General features: G+C 40.9%; 1 protein-coding gene across 9 annotated transcripts in view; it reads right to left on the bottom strand.

The window, feature by feature from the left end:
• SDK1 (sidekick cell adhesion molecule 1) overlaps positions 1-21,955 on the bottom strand; it is an 844,750-nt gene that overhangs the window by 492,799 nt on the left and 329,996 nt on the right. For 8 of the 9 annotated variants that reach the window (XM_089769286.1, XM_075899625.2, XM_089769291.1 and 5 more), the window contains 2 exons: positions 17,365-17,524; positions 996-1,102 (listed from right to left, as the gene is read on the bottom strand). In XM_089769286.1, coding sequence (XP_089625412.1) covers positions 996-1,102; positions 17,365-17,524 — 267 coding nt within the window. Of the gene's footprint in view, positions 1-995; positions 1,103-17,364; positions 17,525-21,955 lie in introns of those variants that run through there. The other variant, XM_089769293.1, reaches the window with a different exon arrangement.

Raw genomic sequence — 21,955 nt, 5'->3', positions numbered from 1 at the left:
GGCTGGAAAATTGCCTGACATCTTTTCCCCCAGAAACAGCAGCAGAAGTAAATCCTTCATCTTCTGATGTACAGACCCTATACTAAACCCAGGGACAGCTAACATTCCTCTAGGCTTAGCATGTTAGTGAGGCAGTTCTGTAGGATTCCTTCTTCTGCAAGGCCCTGACAGTACCACATGCCTTTCTCAATACTCCTGTGAGAAGAGAGTGTTCACATTAATCTATATTGGGACACATCTTTCCTCCATCCTTCCCTACCAGAGTAAGGTATCACAAATAAAAGTGACTGCTAAAGTTGGAGGACATAGAAATTATGACACTCAGTGGTTGCCTGCATTTTATATGAACTACATAACAAATCAACTTCAAAGTTCCTCTTCGTATGTTTTGATCCATTGGTGAAGACAATCTGTCCCTCTCAGCATGGTGTCTTTCCTGGCCATAATCACCATGTCTCAAAATCCTTATGGATTTCCACTAAATTCTCATTTCTTGCCAAGTTGTCAAAGTTTCTTTCTTTCTTTCCTACACACTAAAAGCTCTGCTGTAAGTGACTTTAAACTGTTAACTCACTTTTCTGTGTCTGTGCCATTTTTTTTGAAGGGCTCATTTCTCCATAGTTAAGCCACAAAATATTGTCTTCCCTCTGAAACCATTAGTCTGATTATGTCTGCTGCAATTGTAAATAGAGGGACACTACTGGCTGTGCAAAAAGACCCATGGGATTTGGAATATAAAGCATAGAAAGCTTGTGATCCAGTCTCAGTTTGAGTGATTCAATACTTGCTGCAAACAATTCATACTGCTCCAGTCTGAACTTTGCTCCCAGGTAGCAACCACTGTCAATGTGAAAATTCTTGCAATATAATAATATTTAAATATATGACTTATCTCAAGAGATACCAGTAATGAACTGACAAACATTACTGCTATATTGTTCTTTCTAGACTTAAGAACTTCATTGGTTTGTTAGCAAGGTTACAAGATAACATACATGCCACTTGAACTTCTGATTTCCTTTGCATGAGGGCCCCCATTCTGTTCCGCACCACACATTGATAAAACCCAGCATGAGACCTCTGCAAGGCGGGGATAATGTATCTGTGAAACACAGAGAAAGGCAGAATTAGAATTTCCTCTGTTATGGATGAAAATATTATGGTCTATTTCCAAAAACAGGTCATGCCTTGAGATGAGTGTCCTATCCACTCTTAGACTTTGTTTCACATGAGCAAAGATGGATAAATGACTTGTACTCTCAATTAGCAGTGATCACACGATACATCCTGTATTATATCCAAGAATGAAATATTTGTATTGCATGTCAAATTTTCAGTTTAAAGATACATTTATGATATGACTAACTAGACTCATCATTTTGCATGGTTGCATTGATTTGAGTTTTTTCCCTCAACTCAATTTACCTTCATCCATAAGGCAAGAAAGTCTAACGTTTTCCTGGTGATAAAACAAAACAGAAATCTAAATAATGGCACTGGGAAAGCTTTTGAACATTAAACCTCAGGTGTGGAATACTGGACCAGGAAAGGTGCATTATATATTGTATTTTTCTACCCCTCAGCAAGCTTTAAAGTCACTTAGTGCACTAATTGTTCATCTTTTTCATTCAACTATATCCAATTAGTCAACCTGAAAATGAGCTGATAGGCACAGTTTTAATGTGAATAAAACATCTGAGTAATATAGAAATCCTGCATTAAACAAATATTAATCAAAGTACATATTCCCTCCAGTCACCTTTTTGAGATCTTATGGCAGGATTAATGAAACCCTTTATGAAAAGGTAAGGAAAAATAATACTGCTGAATTTTTATCTTTAAAATTTTATTCCATTAGAAGAATAGGTATGCTCTCTCTTTCTCTCTCTCTCTCTCTCTCTCTCACACACACACACACACACACACACACTACAGAGTCCATGAACAGAATCAGATGCAATCAGAAAGAGGGAAGGGGGGAAAATAACACACACACACACACACACACACACACACACACACACACACACACACACACACACACACACCCCCCTACCTGAATTGCATCTATGAATACTGTATCATAATTACACCAAATACCCATTTGTATCTAGGTAAGGTAGCCTAGAATCCACAGATTAAAATTAAACATGAGTATTTTTTTCTTCTTTTTCTAAGCAAAAGACTAAAGCTGAACACTTTGAACCACAAAAACATAGTTTGACTTTGCTGGAAATTGACAAGTCATTTTTACTGTTAATTTTTATTTATAGTTTCTAGCTCTTAAAATCCAAAATATATTTATATTACTTTTCCTAAAAGATGTTATTGTCTGTTTGGTCAACATTGATTTTTCCCTTTTTGTTTTAAATGAAGCCCAAATTAAAACACTTATTTCTTCTGGGTTCTTATGCACCAACCCAGGCAGGCAGAGTTAATTTTCCTGCCAATAAAACAGATCCAGTGGATCAGGAGTGTGCTGCTTTGATGTCTGTCTTTTTCTCAGATGTATTTGTGTATCAGAATGAAAATACTTCTAGTTTGGCTGAAGGAAAGAAAACCCTTTAAAGGTTACAAAAAAGAAACCATCTAAACTCATTTAAAGGGTGCCTTCTAACTCTGGATCTACTGTCTTATTGTGTACCAAGTAGGGCAAGTGGAGACACTTTCTGGCACTAAGTTACTATGGAATCTTTGCAGCTGGTGATCTAAAATTATGCAGATATCTGCTTACACTTGAAGGGAGTATACTGTGGCAGAAAATTGTTACACAATTTATAGTCCAATGAAATGTACTCAAGGCTTTGGTCTTTTTTAAATTTCCAGCCCCATTCCTCTATTGAATAGAGAAATGGAACTCCTAAGTACAACTGGATGTATAAGAAATAATTAGTTTCCCACACTTTGGGGGAAGGCAATCATTCTGTTTCTCTCTAGTAACATCTAGTTTCCATTTCAACAATCGACCCTACACCAGGAAGTCTTCAGGATGGGATGGAAGGATGGTATTGTGATTTAGGCAGGTTTTCTTTTTCAGAAGCTTCCACAGTTTTAAAGTGGCAAATTGCCCTATTGATTTCAGATATTGGCTTCTGGTAAATATTAAGTTTGACATCACAACTGCATCATAACTACTGTTATTTCTCTGTACTCATAAATATGTATTTTTTACCCCATTTCCCCCACCCCAGTCTTATTTATCCATCTACCTTTTAGGTCTTGTCTTGGGAGACTATAAACTTTTTCAAGCAAAGATTGTCATTTACTATATATGTTTATATAGTGCCTGGTTGTGGCTTTTAGATGCAATATAAGTATTAGACAATAAAATAATAATACATACTCCCATGTGCTGCAAAGGAACTAAAAAAGAAAAAGTCCCTGGCCAAAAATTCTCAAGACAGGATCATGGATCTGACAGTGAAGCTGCAACATACGTTGGGAAGGAGAGATTAAGGATATGATTATAGAGATAAAGCCTTTGGGTTTAGATATACATATGTAATGTGGTTCAACATATTTTTGTTAGTTTGTATTTTGAGCATAAGACCTGATCCTTTTTTGTAGATAATGCACCAATAATATGATTTAGAAGTGATCTGAATAAGGCAAAAGATTCCAAAATATTTTGGAATAGTGATTAGTGAGCAAGTGGCAGCATGAAAGAAGGCAAAAAAACCTTTTATGAAAGCAGATGAAATGAGAATCCAGGCTGGTATAACTGGTGGATTGGCTGCATGTGGGGAGGTTAAAGAGAAGAATGCTAAACAGCCAGGAAAGGTATCTAGACAGGAACTTTATGATGTAGAACCTTAAAAGCAAGGACAAGATTTTTGAACTTCATTCACAGTGCTGCAGGGAGCCGGAGATGTGACCCGGATCACAGAAACTAGTGCTTATGCCTGCCAACTTTTATTGCTCAGATCTTGATTTACAAAACTTTACAAAAATGACTAACCAGACTCACTATAAAAGGCATTTGCTATTCAGAACCAGAAAGACTCAATCTCCGAAATATTTTTCTTCTCCAACCTTCTGCCAGAAACATCATAAGAGCAGAACTAATTCAGTCTCACACAAAGGGAGAATGAATTCAATCAGTTCCAAACCCCAGTGGTAACAGATGTAGGAGAGAAGTCAGTCTACCTATCCTTCCCTAAGTATTCCTGAATATCTGTGAATCCATGATGTGACAGACTGGGACACAGAGATCCCCTTGGGCATGTCTACACAGCAGGGCTCAGGCCGATATAAGCTATGCAACTTGAGCTACATCAGTTGCATAGCATGAATTGAAATAGCTTATTCTGGCTTTTGGCACTGTCTACAAAGCAGGAAGTCCGAGGTAAAGCACTCTTCTTCTGACTTCCCTTACTCCTCGTAAAATGAGGTTTACAGAAGTCAGAGTAAGAAGTCCTCCAGCTTGACATTATGTCGAAATACCTGCTTGCTGTGTAGACACGGACTATGTTATTTCAGAATAACGTCAGTTATTCCAAAATAACACTGCGGTGTAGACATAGTCCTTGAGTCTGTAACTTGATGGGCTGATCACACCACTGAGCCCACCTACCTGCCCTCTGGTGTGCCCCACCACCCTGTCCTGCTGAGCTCGAAGTTTTGTTCTCCTGCCCCCCACCCCCCGGCCAAAGGCGCAGAGCTAGGGGAGCCAGCCTACAGAAGACCTGCACAAACTCTGAGAATAGTTCAGCTCTGGGAAGACTTAGTCACAGGGATTTAACACAGTATGCAGGTGCGCAGCTCCAATGGGATCAAAATCTCAGATAAATCCTTCCTACACTGCTAGTTCTACACAGAGCATAAGTTTGCCCCCTTTATCAAAGATATGCACAATTGTTATACTCCCCAGCTAATAGTTATTTACACTGGGTTCATTAATAATCAAAAGTGATTTTATTAAATATAACAAGATGTATTTAAGTGGTTGCAAGTGATAACAGACAGATCAAAGTTAGTAAGCAAAATAAAACATGCCAATTAGGCTTAATATTCTCTGAAACTAGTTACACACAATTTCTTACCCTAAGAGTAGTTTTATTCAGGAAGAAAAAGACTATTCACAGATCATATTGACTAGCGTCCTTTGGTGATTAGTTCTAAGTCCAGTTCTATTCAATATCATCATCAAATAATGGCATAGAATAGACTCTTATAAATTTTGTGGAAAATACAAAGCTGGGAGGGGTTGCATGTGCTTTGGCAGATACTATTAAAATTCAAAATGATCTGAACAAACTGGAGAAGAAAGGATGAAATTCAATAAGAAGAAATGCAAAGTACTCCATTCATGAAGGAACAATCAGCTGTCTACATACAAAATAGGAAATGACTGCTTAGCAAGAAAAAATGTGGAAAGAGAACTGGAGGTCATTCTGGATCACAAGTCAACAGTGTAACACTGTTGTAATAAAGCAAACATTATTCTGGGATGTATCCACAGACATTTTGTAAGCACAATACAAGAAGCAATTCTTCTGCTAATTAGGCATCAGCTGGAGTATTGTGTCCAATTCTGGGTGCCATATTTCAGGAAAGATGTGGACAATTGGAGAGAATCCAGAGAAGAGTGACAAAAATGATAAAAGATCTAGAAAACATGACTTGTGAGGGAAGATTGGGGAAAAAATGGTTTGATTAGTCTGGAGAAGTCTGATTGGAAAACATGATAACAGTTTTCAAGTACATAGAAGATTGTCACAATGAAGAAGATGAAAAATTGTTCTCCTTAACCTCCAAGGAGAAAACAACAAACAATGGGCTTAAATTGCAAGAAGGGAAATTTACAATGAACAGTAGGGAAAACTTCCAAACGATGAGGGAAGATAAGCAGTGGAATAAATTGCCTAGGGAAGTTGTTGAATCTCCATCACAGGAGATCTTTTAGAGTAGTTTAGACAAATAGTTGTAAGAGATGGTCTAGAATACTTGCCATGTTATGAGTACAGGCTACTGGACTAGATGATTTCTCAAAGTCCCCTCCAGTTCTTCTGATTTAATAAAATCATAGAATTGTAGTTTTCAAGCAAATGCTGCACTTTAACTCCTAAGCCTCATGTTCCTTCTAAGCCTCATGGAAGCACAGCTTCACAGCTGATTAATCAGCCCCACCCAATAAGAGGCTCAGGGCTCCATGCAGGAAGCTGACCAACTGGGCCGGGCTGATTAATCACCTGTGAAACTGTGCTCCTGTGTAGCTTAGAAGGCACACTGCTCTTAAGTGGTACTTTTGACATTTTTCAATTTCAATGGACTTGAAGTAAGTCAAAAACATGTTCCAATCTGATCCATTTACCAACATTTTCTGAGGTTTATTATGGATAAAGAACATTACCAATACAAACTGTGCCATTTGTTTTAACTCTGGCTCCAAAAAGCTAGTGGCATTAGCAATAAGTCAAAGATATTCATATCCATACACATGCAAATACCATACCACTGTCTAGATAACTTGACATTTCTGAGAACAGCAAGTGCATTATGACTAGTCAAAAAAAGTATCATCCTCAAGCAGTGACAAAACTCCATTTTAATCTCTAATTGACACCCTTAATCAGTCAAATATAACAGAACAACTGAAATCAAGGTGATTTCAATCAGTTTGAAGTTTGTCTAATTTGAAAATTATGGAAAATGTATAGGGAACAAAATTATAAACACTGTTTTCAAATGCCACTACTGCTAGGGAATCATTTGAATTCTGCCAGACTCTTAAAGGAAATAAATATTATATTGAAAATTAAGTCCCTGATTTTGCAAACACTTAAACAGGAATGTAACTTCACTCATGTGACTAGCCCAATTGACTTGCATGGAATTATTCATGTGTTTAAAATATGTGCATATGTGATTGCAGAATTACGAGGCTAAAATGGTATCTTTATTAAAAACATCCCTCTTAGAGGTATGAAATCTTTGTAATTTCAAACCAAAATTGCTTCAGTATTAACAATGAAAAATTATTTAGATATCTAATACATTAATGTGTGTGTGTGTTCAAACACAAAATAGGCTATTTTTTCCTAAAAAAAAGGCACCTAAACGTTAGGCTTTTTAGCCCATATTTAGGCACAAGGGTGGGTTTTTGAAATAACTCAAATGATATTGAAGCACAAGTCCCATTGACTTCAAACTGCAAATGCTGATAGAGGGGCAAAGCTAGGTAGAATCTCTTCAGAATTCTTTGACTTTGGAAATTCAATACACCACAAGGTCATGTAGGCTGAAAGTATAGCATAGGATATTTGCTTAACAATTTTGGGTTTGAGTTTATTCTCTCAGTAAGGATATTAATAAAGCCCTGAACTTGTCTTTTTTAGAATACATGAGCATTTTATGTATGAAATTTAGCAGAAAATACTGCTACATAAAATCTGAAATTCTACAATTCTAAAATTATGAAACTAAAGAAACAATTGCAACACATCTACTTCAGTGATTTAAGACTCAGATAAAAATTCAGGAAAATGTAAGTAAAATGGTTATATTTTGTTAACATAACTGTAATAAAAAAGAGTTTTTAAAATCATGATTATCCATTCAGCTATTGAAAAAAGGCCATTTTATGTTATGTTCTCTACATTTAACAAAGCTTCAGAATTTTCTATAAGAGAAATATAACACATTCTAAATTCATAAGGAGAAAGTTAATCCAAATATAACTTCATCCCCAAAATAAACAGCATTTTTACAGTGATCAAGAGATTATTTTGATTTTATTTTGTATGCATTCTAAACCACAAGAGAAAAGGAATTTCCATTGTCTGGATGCCAGCAGAGCACTTAAAGTTTCTGCAAGTAATTTAGAAAGATGGACAGCCTATTTGTTTTGAATGGAGCAGCCAAGTAGAGACTAGCTGTCTAGAAGGTTTCCATTGCAAGATGGATAGTGACGTGTATCAAAACAAACCTAAAAAAGCTCCTGTTCCAGAACATAAGGCCTCACTTGGTGAGATTGATTGTGAGATCTGGGATTCAAGAACAAAACCTTGACCAAAGACCTATGCAGAGCTCCAAGTTGAAGTTTAGTTTATTCCTTTAGAAGACTTTTTCCAATTTCCATTTTGGTTTAATGCATCATACAAGTTAAAAGACTGCAGGAGAAAGACAGTATTTAATTTGTAATGAAAGAGGTGCCAGAGCTCAAGCAATTAGGTTCCAGGTCTCAAGTTTTTTTTTTTAATTTTCATAATTGATGCAGCATACCCAGAGGTACTGGGCTATAAACTGCTAAGTTTAGGGGTACCAAGGTTTAGCACTGTCAAACCCTGGCATAAATTAAGCACTGCAGAAGGACTTCATAGCTGTGGCCATTAAGATGCATATACACAGCAAATTCATGGGGGTGAAAGGACTAGTTTTAAACATACTAGTTTTAAACAAAAAGCTGCTGGAAAGACTAATGCATATTCAAAATATGTAACCAGAGATAACCTGGATAACATAAAGTATTCGTTCAGGATAATTTGTCAAGCCAATATTGTACAAAGACTCCATTTGCTCTGTAAATATTTGGGGGCAGGGTGAATGCCCACCTAAAAGTATATGCCCTTCATATCAAGAACTGCAAATGACATGTCCTTTCCTAGGGTTAGAACATGTCTGTGTCACCATATAACTTGAGTTTCCAAATAAAATGGTTGAGATATTGCAGAATGGCATTAAGTATCCAGCCATCCTTCTTCTTGGGTACTCATAGAATCATAGGACTGGAAGGGACCTCAAGAGGGTCATCGAGTCCAGCCCCCCGCCCTCAAGGCAGGACCAAGCTCCATCTACACCATCCTTGACAGATGTCTATCTAACCTGTACTTAAATATCTCCAGAGAGGGAGATTCTACCACCTCCCTTGGCAATTTATCCCAATATTTGACCACCCTGACAGTTAGGAATTTTTTCCTAATGTCCAATCTAAACCTCCCTTGCTGCACTTTAAGCCCATTACTCCTTGTCCTGTCCTCAGAAACCAAGAGGAACAAATTTTCTCCTTCCTCCTTGTGACACCCTTTTATATATTTAAAAACCACTATCATGTCCCCCCTTAATCTTCTTTTTTCCAAACTAAACAAGCCCAGTTCATGAAGCCTGGCTTCATAGGTCATGTTCTCTAGACCTTTAATCATTCTTGTCGCTCTTCTCTGTACCCTTTCCAATTTCTCCACATCTTTCTTGAAATGTGGCGCCCAGAACTGGACACAGTACTCCAGCTGAGGCCTAACTAGTGTAGAGTAGAGTGGCAGAATGACTTCACGAGTTTTGCTTACAACTAAGTAGACTGAGTAAAAGACCTTCCCCTGGTGCAGAGGAGGTACCAGAGCTATATTGGACCTCACTCTAAGAGAGATTCTGCTTCTTATTTGAGAATCTATTCATAAGGATGGTCCCTGAGAGGAGGTGAGCAGGTAGTTTTGGAGGGAGCAAATAAACTCAATCACATAGCTAGAATGGATGATATTTAGCACAAACTTTTCCATACTTATTGCACTCCAGAAGTGGGAAAAAGTGCTAGATTACCGCTCAAAGATGTGTGGGGATTAGCAGGTGGAGGCATTAATGGTTTGCAGTAGGGATGTAACAGTGAAGTTGATTAACTGATTAACCAAAAATAAACAAAAGCTTATAGATTAATGCTATAGACTACAAACATTCTCCCCATGCCACAGCCAGTACGTTTTATTTTTTAGCAGGTTGGCCAGCAGCCTGGCTCAGTCCTGGCTTCCGCTGTGTCTGGGACCTACTCATGCTACAGCTCTGCATTTAAAATATATTAGGAGCTAAGTGGACAGCAGCCTGGCTCAGTTCCAGCTCGTGCCAGGTCTGGGAGCTCAGACTCAGACTCCTCTTTATCAGAGGCAGCAGCATGGGGCTACAGGCAGCTGACCTGCAAAGGGAGCTGGTTTTTAAATTGGTTCCCCTCATGGACCAGCTCCCACCTGGCACCCCATGCTGCTGCTGCCTCTGATTCAGAGCAGGCAGCATGTAGTGGCAGGAGGTTTCTCGGGGGTGGGGCCAGAGCACACTGGCTACTGGCCCCACCCCCGGGGACTATAGAATAGTCGAGTAACCAATAAGAATTCGTAAGTTTACTTGACTATTCAATTAACCGATATTTAACATCCCCAGTTTGCAGCTCTCAAGCTTCCATCAAAAATAACCCTTATTTAACCAGGATGCATATCTCCTGAGACGTAATCAGAACCAATTATTTCATATCCAAAATTTAAATCCTGAAACCAAAATACTCATGTCAAAATGTGCCCTTTCTTGCAATATATTCTAAAATACCTAAAGGATAAAATCCTTTGTGGGGGAACACGTGAATACTGAGACAGCAAATCTAGAGGTTTCCCATGTATACAAGTTCAAAAATCTCTTGGGCTTATCTTCAGCACTGGAGAGCTTTACAACTCAACAAACTTGTATAATTCAATTTAATATTTTATGGAAATGTTTCTGCAATTATTAATACTTCATATTTTATTAACTTTTCAAGCATATATAGCTGTGGCAAATGTGCTTTAATTAGATATGAAAAACAAGAACCCATCTAATGCTAAATAAAATAACCATGCCTTGCTTCATGGCCTAAAATTCACTCACCCAAATTGAATATAAAGATAGTTATGTAGTCATATACACACAAAAGAAAGATGTTAACAGTCCACTGAGTGTGTTACAAGACCAGTACCTTGGTAGCGATAGTTTTAAATCAGGGATGAAGAATCTTCAACCCTCAAGCAGTATCAGCCTGATTATTAATTTCATTCAGCCCGTGGCATTTCTCCATGCTGCAGGCCAGAAGCCCCAACATGTCCTTATGGTCCTTAGGCACAGGAGATCTGCGAAGCTCCACATGTTGCCACCACCCCCAATGTTAGCTCCGCAGTGCTACTGTCTGGAAACTGTGGCCAATGGGAGTTGCAGGGTCAGCTCCTGTGACTGCAGGCAGCGTGCATTGTGTAGAGGCATATGGTCCTTCTGCCTAGGAGCTGGACATAGTGGTTACTTCGAGGAGCAGCAAGGGTCCTTGGCAGGCAGGGAGCCTGCCTTAGCATGGCTGCACCACTGACAAAGAGCCATCTCAGATAATCACTGCCAGGCCAAAACCAGCACCTCCTCCACCAGGTCAGAACCTCCAGCTATACCATAACTTCCTCCCAGATCCAACACCTCCATCCCAAACTCTCTACCCCCATAAGGAACCTCCTCCTGGCACTCCAAACACCTTGGCCCCAGTCTGGAGCCCTCTCTTGCACTCCAAGTCCCTCATACCCAACTCCACCCCAGAGGCTGTACCCCCATCTAGAGTCTGCCACTCCTGCACACCAACCCCCTGTCCTACCCAAGAGCCCCTCCTGCACTCTGAACCCCTCATTTCTGGCTCCACTTCAAGACGGCACACCCTCTGTGGGGCTGGACCCATAAGCGCCAGCTCACCTGACTGCAGGGAAAGCTCGGAACCTCCCTCCACCATGCAAAGTTGTGTGTGGCCTGGAACTACTTTTTTCTGTAGATCAGTGACATCTTGTAAAAAAAAAAAAAAAAAAAAAAAAGGTTCCCCGTCCTTCTTTTAATTTACTAGAGATCTGTGCAAATCTGAATACTGAATACCATGGCAATCTGCTCTTTGTTTCAATTCACATGTGTCAGACATATTCTTATGCAAATTTTTTTTCCAGGGGCAAATAATAAGTTTTTCCACTCACTCTAGCATTGCTAATGTTCTTGAGTCCTACCCTTTCCCTTTTGATACACCACACAGGTCCTGGGTCTTGCCCTCCCGTTATGCTCTTCCTTCTTACCCTGGAGGGACACTGAATGTTTTCAAATCCTTCTACCAGCTTCCCTGCTGCTGATACACTGCAGTTAACTTTGCTCCTGTCAATCAAAACAAGTGTCACACTGACTCAGTGATGCTCCTGCTTCCTGCTCTGATTAATTAACCTATTAGATGTTTTCTTCTGAAAAAGTATTTAAAATCTCCATTTTTATAAGCTAAATAATGTACTCTCTGGTGTGTGTATAGCACGTTTTGACATGTCATTGGTATTCAAAAAACTGTTCAAGTGGTCCCTGTGGCGGGGTCCCCAGCCCCGCCCTCTTCTCCCCAAGGTTAAAGCTGGCCCTGAGGCCTAGTCCAGCACAATTGCAGGCCCTGAGGCCTAGTCCAGCACAATCTCAGGCCCTGAGGCCTAGTCCATGCCCTGAGGGGATGGGGTAGGGGGGTCCGGGCCCTCCCTTTCCACAGGACCCCAATCCAGGGCCCTATTAGTGGTGGGTGGTTCCCACCACCGGCTCGGCGGGGAGATCTCCCCGAAACACGCTGAGCCCACTGGGGGGTTCCCTGCCCGTTGCCCTGGGTTGCTTCCTACCCCAGCTCTGTGGCCGACGGAGACCCCACCTGGTGAAGCTGGGCTGGCGGTGGCTGTAATGTTGACAGGTCCCGTGTCTAGAGCAGCAGCGAAGGGGTTATCCACCACGGCGGGGCAGATGGCCCCCTGGAGTCGACGTTGTGGGCATGCTCGACCTGGGGACGGTAGCAGCAACGGCTGCGGTCCCAACGGCTCTGGTTCTAACAGCAAGTCTGGCTGTGGCTCTGGGGGTTGGGCCGGAGCTCCTTCCTCCCCAGAGGTCAGCCCCAACTGAGCAGCCCGGCAGCCTTTTATACTGGGACTGCACTTCAAGCATGCCAAGCAGGGCTGTGGGGGAGGGGCATATTCTACCCAATAGACGGGCTCTCTGCCCCCCTGTTCAGTGTGGGGCAGGCCAGCCCCGTCACACACCTCCCCCCTTAAGAGCATTCTCCCTGGTAGTCTGTCCTCCCCCTCCTTAGAACCTATGCGTGAAAAAAAGTCTGCGTTTCCGTGGGCTCTCCCTGGCTTATGTGCCACTTGAAACGAATACGGCTGCAATGCTAGATACCAGCACATGATACGCGCATTAGTTCCTGGCACACGGTGTCGCACATTTTCCTGGGCAGGGGTCAATGATTATCCAGTACTTTCTGACTGATTAATGGGGTTCTTCCCAGTTTATTGGACAACACATGTGGGAACTGTGCCATGAGTTCTTGCAGCTGTTGCTGTTGTCCCTTCTCCAGGTCCTGCCCGATATCCACCTGGGGGCACTCCGTCGAGGCTCCAACTTGCGGCCCCAACTCATCCTCTGGGGGAATGGGGTGATCAGCATTGCCTCCCTCTCCTTCCATGCCTTCAGGAGGTTCACATGGTATATTCATAAGTCCTTCTGCCGCCCTGGTAACTATACCTCATAGTCGACCTGCCCCACCTTCCGCACAACTTCAAACGGTCCTTGCCACTTCGCTAGCAACTTGGACTCCGAGGAGGGCAACAAGAGCAACACCCAGGCCCCGGGTTGAAAGGTCCGCACCTTTGCCTTCTGGTTGTAGTGGCGCACCTGTGCTTCCTGCGCCATCCATAAGTTCTCCTGGGCTAGCCGGCCCAATTTTCTAGCTGCTCTTGCAGTTGTAGTATATAGTGGTTGGACCCCTGGGCGCATCTTTCTTGCCCCTTCCAAGTCTCTCTCACTAGGTCCATAATCCCCCACAGTCGGCACCCATATAATAATTCAAAAGGGGAAAATCCCGTGGAGGCTTGGGGAACCTCCCTTACAGCAAAGAGAAGAGCCGGCAGCCATCTGTCCCACTGCCGCAGGTCGTCCTTGACGAATTTGCGCAGCATCGACTTCAGCGTCCTGTTGAATCGTTCCACCAGTCCATCCATCTGGAGGTGGTACACGGAGGTTCTCAGGGATCGAATATTCAGTAGGCGACACAATTCCGTTATGAGTTTTGACGTTACATTAGTTCCCTGATCTGTTAGGATCGTCTTAAGGAGGCCCACCCTGGCAAACACTTTTAAGAGTTCATCGGCGATGGCGCAGGCGGTCGTGACCTGTAGGAGAATCACCTCCGGGTATCGGGTGGCGTAGTCCACGATGACTAAAATGTATTTGTTCCTGTTGGTGCTTCGCTCCAGCGGCCCGACCAGGTCCAGTCCTACCTGTTCAAAAGGAGTACCTACCATGGGCAGTGGGACCAACGGGGCTTGGAGAACCCCACCGGGGTTAGCATGCTGGCATTCGGGGCATGATGCACAATAGTCTCTCACAGCATGGTGTATCCCCGGCCAGAAGAACCGTTGGGGTAGTCTGCATAACGCCTTTTCCCGGCCTAAGTGACCCACCCAGGGCACATCGTGGGTCAACCACATCACCGCCATCCGAAACCGTTGGGGTACCAGCAGCTGACAGATCTCGGCTCGGGTTTGCGGATCTTGGGTCAGTCGGTACAGCAGTCCCATCACTGTCCCACATTAAGCAGAATCCCTTAATATTGAGGGGAAGTGCAAATGGAAGTAAAGTTGATGTGGAAGTAGTGACCTCCATAAGAATTCCCTTCTTTGGGGTGGAAGGCAGATTATACAATAATGAAAGAGGATACAGGGAATTCTGTTAATTATTACTCAAACCCACATATTCCATGAAGTAACAGAACTTTTGATTTTGGGAAAAAGCAAGATTCTTTCCTTCATGATAAGATCCACTGGGGTAAAATGAAAGTCATAGAAAGATACTTTTTCCTGGGCTTTGTCAGAAGAAATGATAAATCTAAATTTATACACAGTAAGGAAATTTAGATTTGTCTTGTTATACTAGACAAGAATAGACCTGAATGAAGAAATTAACAGCTATTCCTACAAGAAGTAAAGAGGACTTTTTCTTCCAAGAACTGAATCATAAAATCCTAGGACAGGAAGTGACCTCAAGAGGTTATCTAGTCTGTCCCCTGCATTTGATGCAGGACTAAGTATTATCTAGATCATGGGTTCCCAAAGTGGGGGGCGTGAAGAAATTCTAGGAGGCAACCCCCAGTACCCTCCATCAAGTTTTACTGCCCCTGGTCAGTTCCTTTTTTTTGCTTAAGTTTTGCTTTGTGTGTGTGTGTGTGGGGGGGGGGGGGGTTCAAAAAGTTTCGGAACCACTGATCTAGAACTTTGCTGAAAGGTGGTTGTCTAATTTTCTCATAAACATTTCCAATGATCTAGATTCCACAACCTCCCTAGGCAATTCATTCCATTGCTTAACCACCGTGACAGTTAGGAAAATTTTCCCTATGTCCACCAAATCCTCCCTTGCAGCAATTTAAGCCCATTGCTGCTTTTCCTATCCTCAGAGGAGTTTTTTTTTCTCCTTCCTCCTTGTAACAACCTTTTAGGTTCTTGAAAACTGTTATCATGTCCCCTCTCAGTCCTCTTCTCCAGATTGAAAAAATTCAATCCCCCCAAATTTTTCTCAGTCTTTCCTCATAGATCATGTTTTCTACTCCCTTAATAATTTTTGGAAGCTTCAGGGGGTAGCTGAGTTATTCTGTTAGGGTACGTCTACACTTGCTCCCTATCTTAAGATAGAGATGCAAAGGTAGTATACTGAAATTGCTAATGAAGCACGGGATTTCAATATCCTGCGCTTAATTAGCATAATCGTGTCCAGGCACCATTTTGAAATCACATTATTGTGAAATAAAATTCCCCATGTAGCAGTGTTATTTCGAGAGAAAGCCCTTATCTCGAAATAACTGTTACATCTCATAAAATTTTTTAAAAGGAGCCCCCACCCGCATTTGGTCAAGCAAAAAAAAAAAAAACCACCACGTTTAAGAAACACGTTTAGAGGATTTTTGGACACATCAGGCTCCCACCGGCCAACACCATCTTGACGATGCCATTTCCTGCCCCAGTGAGCACAGGGAGCTGGGAGCCAGGGGCCACTTTCAGGGTCGCAGGGGTGGCTTTGTGAGCCACACCCTGGGGGAGGAAAAGAGCTGCATGTGGCTTGCGAGCCGTGGGTTGGCCATGGCTGGAGTAGAGAAATGGAAATGGGTGAAGTGACAACTTTTGTATTAGCAAACTTCATTGTACTAATTGTGTTTAATTTATTCTAAATGACACAAGACCCAACTACAAAAAACCCAAATCTAGAAAGAAGTGTCACATAAAGTATTCAAGGAGCTAACATGAATCTTGAGGCCACAGAATTTATCAGCTTGCATTATATTATTATTTTAACAATTTGTATTTTTGCATTTTTATTCAAAAACTTTTTTTAAAATAAAAAAGATAAACGCTCCCCATATTTTTATTTGGCTTCCTTTCAACATCTGAAGAAGTGGGCTGTGCCCATGAAAGCTCATGATACCATCTACCTGTATTGTTAGTCTATAAAGTGCTATCAGACCATTTGTTATTTTTTAAGTTTAAACAAAAAAAGAGTGGTGATTTTGTACTAGGGATTGCATTGTTCATTCCCTATAATCTTGAATGCGGGGGAGCTCTGTCTGCCAGGGAGAAGAAACAGAGTTGTGGCAACTTTAAGAGACCACTCCCTCCCTTCTGAGCTAAAGAAAGAAGCATCACCTGAGTCAGGGGACTGACTGGAAGGAACTCAGGTGGGCCAATGGCCTATGAGCACCTGATGAGGAGGGGAGGAAGAGGATATTTCCCTCTGTTGCCTGCAGACAGTCATATTTCACCCTGAAGCAGCAGCACCCATCCTCCCTCCCATATAGACCAGGATGTAAATAGGTTTTATGGTCTGCTGTAAGAATTGCACTGGTTACTTGTTTTGGAGCTCAAAAAGAACATTTTCCTCACCACTAGATTGTCCATGGAAAATGGCAATCGGGGCGTTTTTGCGCAAAAGTGTGTCTAGATTGGCACGGATGCTTTTCCGCAAAAAGTGGTTTTGCGGAAAAGCGTCCATGCCAATCTAGACGCTCTTTTCCACAAATGCTTTTAATGAAAAACTTTTCCGTTAAAAGCATTTGCGGAAAATCATGCCAGTCTAGACGTAGCCATACTGTATAAATCTGACTCTGCTTTCAACCCACCATACTTGGTCTCCAAGATGGAGACAGAAGGTACTAGAGTAGCAGCTGGAGTGAGGCAAAAATGGAAAGTGAAATGAAAAGCCTTTCGTTTAATTTAAAACAAAAATTTGTGTTTTTAAAAGAAAATTCCTGTTTTCAAAGGTGAGTACACTAGAAGATGATATTGTAAGCATTTCCTTTTACTGAATTCCCATTTTAGGGCCTTTATTGTTACAAGTTATTAGCCTTCTTTTAGCAAAACAGCAAGACATTTTAAAAATCTAACCAATTAACTGTACAAAACATCTAATTTTTGTTTATTTTGTCCCATTGTTCCAATTTTCTTCATGATGCACTGGCACTGTCATCATTATCACACTGTTATTGTGGCTAATAGCAATCTTTCTAAGTGCAATCACAAATATTATTGCAATTAAACAATATTTTTAAAAAGCATTTACTTATATTCAGTGGAGTAGGCAGTTATCTCAGTATCATTGTGTAACCACTTAAATTCCAAAGGCCAGCTGCCTTCTGCAAGGCATGTAAGTACAAGACGATTCCCCTCTAGATGGATCTGGGGCAAACCAGGCTCAGTCTTGAAGTAGGGTGGAACATCATCTGAAACATACAAGAGACATAATTTTTTGATTATTCTGAAAATGAACAAAATTGATTTTAGGATACCAATATTTAGCCAATTTCCTCCTAAAATATTTAATAAAATAGGGGACTAGGCTGTCCAAGACCTAAATGTTACCTTCTAAGCATCAACTTTCTGTACCTAGAAACATGCTGAAAATGCTGCTTGGTTCACAAGTTAAAACAAGTTTGGAATTCTCAGCTTCAGCTCCTCTCCATAAGTGTTTACATGGCAAAAAAAAAAAAAAAAAAAAAAACCCCAAGAGGTATGCAATCAAAATCTGCACAACACCTACATCTGTGTTTAATATGCCTGGTAATAACCATTCTTATTTGTTTCGTACTTTCATTAACACTAAATCCATATGCAAAACTTCAAAAATCCTTTTTGAAAGAAAAAAAAAAACCCTGAAGTGATCATCATAGCAGGATAAGTCTCCAGGCAAATGAATTTTGATAAAAGATCAGCTCAGAGCAATGTTTTTCTTGTGACCCAGGTGAAGAAAATTCTTGATGCCCATGATACATCATAATTATATCTTTTGACAAGAATGCAGACTCTGTGGTGGGGTCAGGGCTGAGGATTTCGGGTTGCAAGAGAGAACAGTGGAGAGGTGGTCCCTGTAAGTTGTGCACTTGGGAAGGAAGCCACCCAGGAGAGATGCAAATGTCTTCCAGCTGATGAGTAGAACAACACCTGTTTCTTCTGGTCGTGTATGTCAACACATGCCTCGGTGCACATAACAAAATGTATTCAGGACGTGCATAGAAAAAGTTAGAGGGAATATTAGGTGAGAGGGCTCCATCTGTGGGTGAAGGCTCTGGGCTGGGATCAAGGATGAGATGTTTAAGTGTAGCAGGGGATTACAGACTGGGGGTGGAGCAGAAGGGTTAAGAGAGTTGGAGAGGACCCAGGGCTGGGCAGGTGGGTGCAGTGCAGGGGATGCAGGCTCCATCTGGGGATGCAGACTGTGGGATAGGAGATGAGGAGTTTGGGGTGCAGGAGAGACTTTGGGTTGGGGGAAGAGCTCAGGGCTAGGGCAGGAGGTTAGTGCTCAGTGTTTGGGCATGGGCTTACCTCCAGAGGCTCCCAGTCAGCAATGTGGAGGTGTTAAGGCACGCTTCTTGCCCGTGCTAGCACATTGCACCCCGGAAATGGCCAGAAGGTCTGGATACTAGGTGGAGGCAAGCAAGTAAGTCTCCATTCTGCTCTCACCGGCAGGCACAGGCCCAACCAGCCTCCACTGGCCAAACACTGGCATGGGAATATGGAGCAAGTGCTCAGGGTAGAGACAGCTCAGAACCACATGACTCCCCTGCCTAAGATCCAGATGGTTGGCTGGCCACTTTGGGGCGCAGTGCAGTCTGGGGTGCCAGGACAGGCAGGAAGCTGCCTTAGCATCCCTGCTGGTCACCTGCTACCTCTACAGCAAGGCAATCCAGGGCCTGATGTTCTGTGACCCAGACTGGATCGCAACCCATAGTTTGAAAACCACTAGCTTAGCCCAAAACACCTTACAAAATGTCAGTATTTATGTGTGTTCCAAAACTGTCTCTAACTACCTTGACTTAAATTGCATTTTCTGTGACCAATCACAGGTTTTAAATTGGTTTCATAACATTCAGGGTCAAATACATGTAACAGGCAACTCTTATTTTTTTTTGGTTCAGAAATGAACAAATATTCCATGAGGTGATATTAGTGGCTGTTAATGCAAGCATAAAAGATGCTCCTGCTTCATGTGGGAAGAAATATCCAATAGAATTATGAAATCTTCCAAGTTCAAATAAACATCCACTGACATTTATGAGTGCAGGATCTGTCCTCTATCATCTTATCACAGATACAATCAACTAACTTGACTGTATGAACTAGCAAACTACCTAAAACTAAACATTACCACAACTGATAGACCAATTGAAAAGACAGTGTTCAAAAAGAAATTGAGTTTTCAGATTTTCTTAATCTTTATTTAAATTAGAGTGACAAAATACCCCATTAGTGGTACTGAATTTGTTAAGTAAACATTCAAGGCCTATTTGTGCATGGAATCTGGACTCTATTCCTGGTTGTCTTAAGGTGCCTCTACACTAGCGTCCACATGGCAATTGCATTATTTAGTCAGAAAATCGAAATAACAGACAGCTTTTTCCAATGGCAGTAAACCTCATTCCATGAGGAATAAGCCATTTTCCAAAAAAGTTTTTTTGGAAGAGGATGTATGTAGACGTTCCACTGCTGCTATGTAGAAATAGCTCCTCACCAGAACCATTCTAAAGTCATTCCTCCCTGGTGCCTCCTGGGGCTCTAATTCAAGACAGCGCGTCCATATTAGAGGAGCCTGCCTCGGACTAATTTCGAGGCTTCTCTGTAGTGTGGACATTCTACTTCGAAATAAGCTATTTCCGGAAGATATTTTTTTTGGCTCATATGGGTGTTGTGAGGGCAAATTAAAATTTTAATGTACTTAAAAGCCTAAGAATATAAAAGACTTTCAGTTCATAGAGGACTGGTTTAACACAGAAAAAAGACAAACTTTACTTTTACCACATTACACTAACTGTGGACCCAAGTATTGAAGACAAATTACTATCCAGATGATAGAGCTTTCAAAAAAGTCAATAAGGAACTGAGTCAGAACTGCTTGTTTGTCAGATTATTCAGATAAAAATTCTATAAAATTAGGTTCCTAACAATGTTAAACTACAGCAATATTACTTTCCAGATCCCACAAATCTCATGTAAAAAATCAGTAGAAAATAAGTCAATGCTGGTTTTATGCACTACTCAAATTCCAATTAATTTAGACCAAGTTATTCAACAAGGAAGTCTACAAAATTCAGCTCCCATCGGTGTAATAGTGCATAAATACAAATATGTTGTTTTCCAGATCACAGAGCTTCAGTACAAAAAAATATGAAATAGAGGTTTAATCATGTGTAAAAGCAATTTCACCTGTGTTCTAGAAAAAAAATCAAACAAAAAGCTGAAAGGAACCCAACCTACAGTGGTGATTACACTTGAGCTTCTTTGTGAGAAAAGGTGCTAGCAAGCACTATTAGACATGTGACATTGGAAGCTCATAGTCATCCTGAGATTAGCCCATACATACAAGTCTCTCTCCTCCTTTGTATTACATTTTTAGAAAATCACATTCCGAATGATTTCGTCTCATCATTTTCAATGTATAAAATCCCTACCACTGCCATGCCCAATTCTTCTGTTTGTATATTGACCTATTGTGATTCTTATACCCATTAATCATGAGAGCGAGAGAGAGAGAGAGAGAGAGAGAGAGAGAGAGAGAGAGAGAATTATGTAGAAATGCAAGTACATTCTAAATTATTAAGCAGGAAAATTATATTTGGGCCTCAGTGTCTACTCAATTACACCACATGATGTTTGAATTCAGTTACATTTTGTAAAGTTTCATTTCCATTACTTTACATTTTAAAAGCTCCCAGTGCTTTTTCCAAATTTTGTGTTATTTTTCTAAACTGAGGTGGGGAACCTCAGGGCCAGAGGCCGGATACAGCCCCCAGCTTGCCTGGATCCGGCCCCCAATGCTCAGGGCTTCCCCCAATATTAAGGAGCCTTTGCTGGCACTCCAGCCCCCCTCCCACCGCTGACCCATCATGATGTTGGAGAACACACAGTCGTCTACTAGGCTGGGCCCTCTTAGGTTCTGGTGTGTGAGGGGAATGTCTTTCTCCTTCTCATTTGGGTGCCACATCAGTGAGGGCTTTTTGTGTGTGGCTCTCAACTGATTTTTCTGTGGGTCAGTGGCCCTCAACCCCTAAAAAGGTTCCCTCCCCCTGTTTTAGATGGATTTTATCTATCTATTTATCTATCTACCTATTGATATAGATATAACTTTTTAAATGAAAAGTAATATTTTGATTAATGTTAACTTAAATGGTTAGTGCAATGATGCTAGTGTATCTTATTCCATGCTTTCTTATACAAATTGGGTTTGTTTGCTTGTTTTAAAAACAACTAATGAATAACTTAGATGTTGTTCATTCTTCCATCCCACTATTTTTTTAAATGACATCTTGGTTGTGATTGTGTTTCCAAATGGTGGCAGTACTGCTCTTAAGAATCAACAAATTATTATATTCTAATAGTGCACTGATTTTTTTGTATTAGGTGATGGTTGTATTTTTAATTGCAATGTTTACCCTAAATGTTTACAGGTTTTAATATAGCACATTAAATTAATATTTATAGTTTTCTTCTCTATATGCTTTTTTGTCAATGATTTACCAATAATGTAACATAATTATATTTTGAAATTTAAATAATTTAAATATATAATCCACATAAAGGAACTAGAAATAAATGTCTTGCATATTCTACTTCGCATAAAGGAACTAGAAATAAATGTCTTTGCATATTCTACTTTACCA

This window comes from Pelodiscus sinensis, chromosome 15 (assembly GCF_052426305.1).
Source record: "Pelodiscus sinensis isolate ZL-2025 chromosome 15, ASM5242630v1, whole genome shotgun sequence".
Classification (NCBI taxonomy): Eukaryota; Metazoa; Chordata; order Testudines; family Trionychidae; genus Pelodiscus; species Pelodiscus sinensis.
This window is presented reverse-complemented; position numbering and strand designations above follow the sequence as displayed.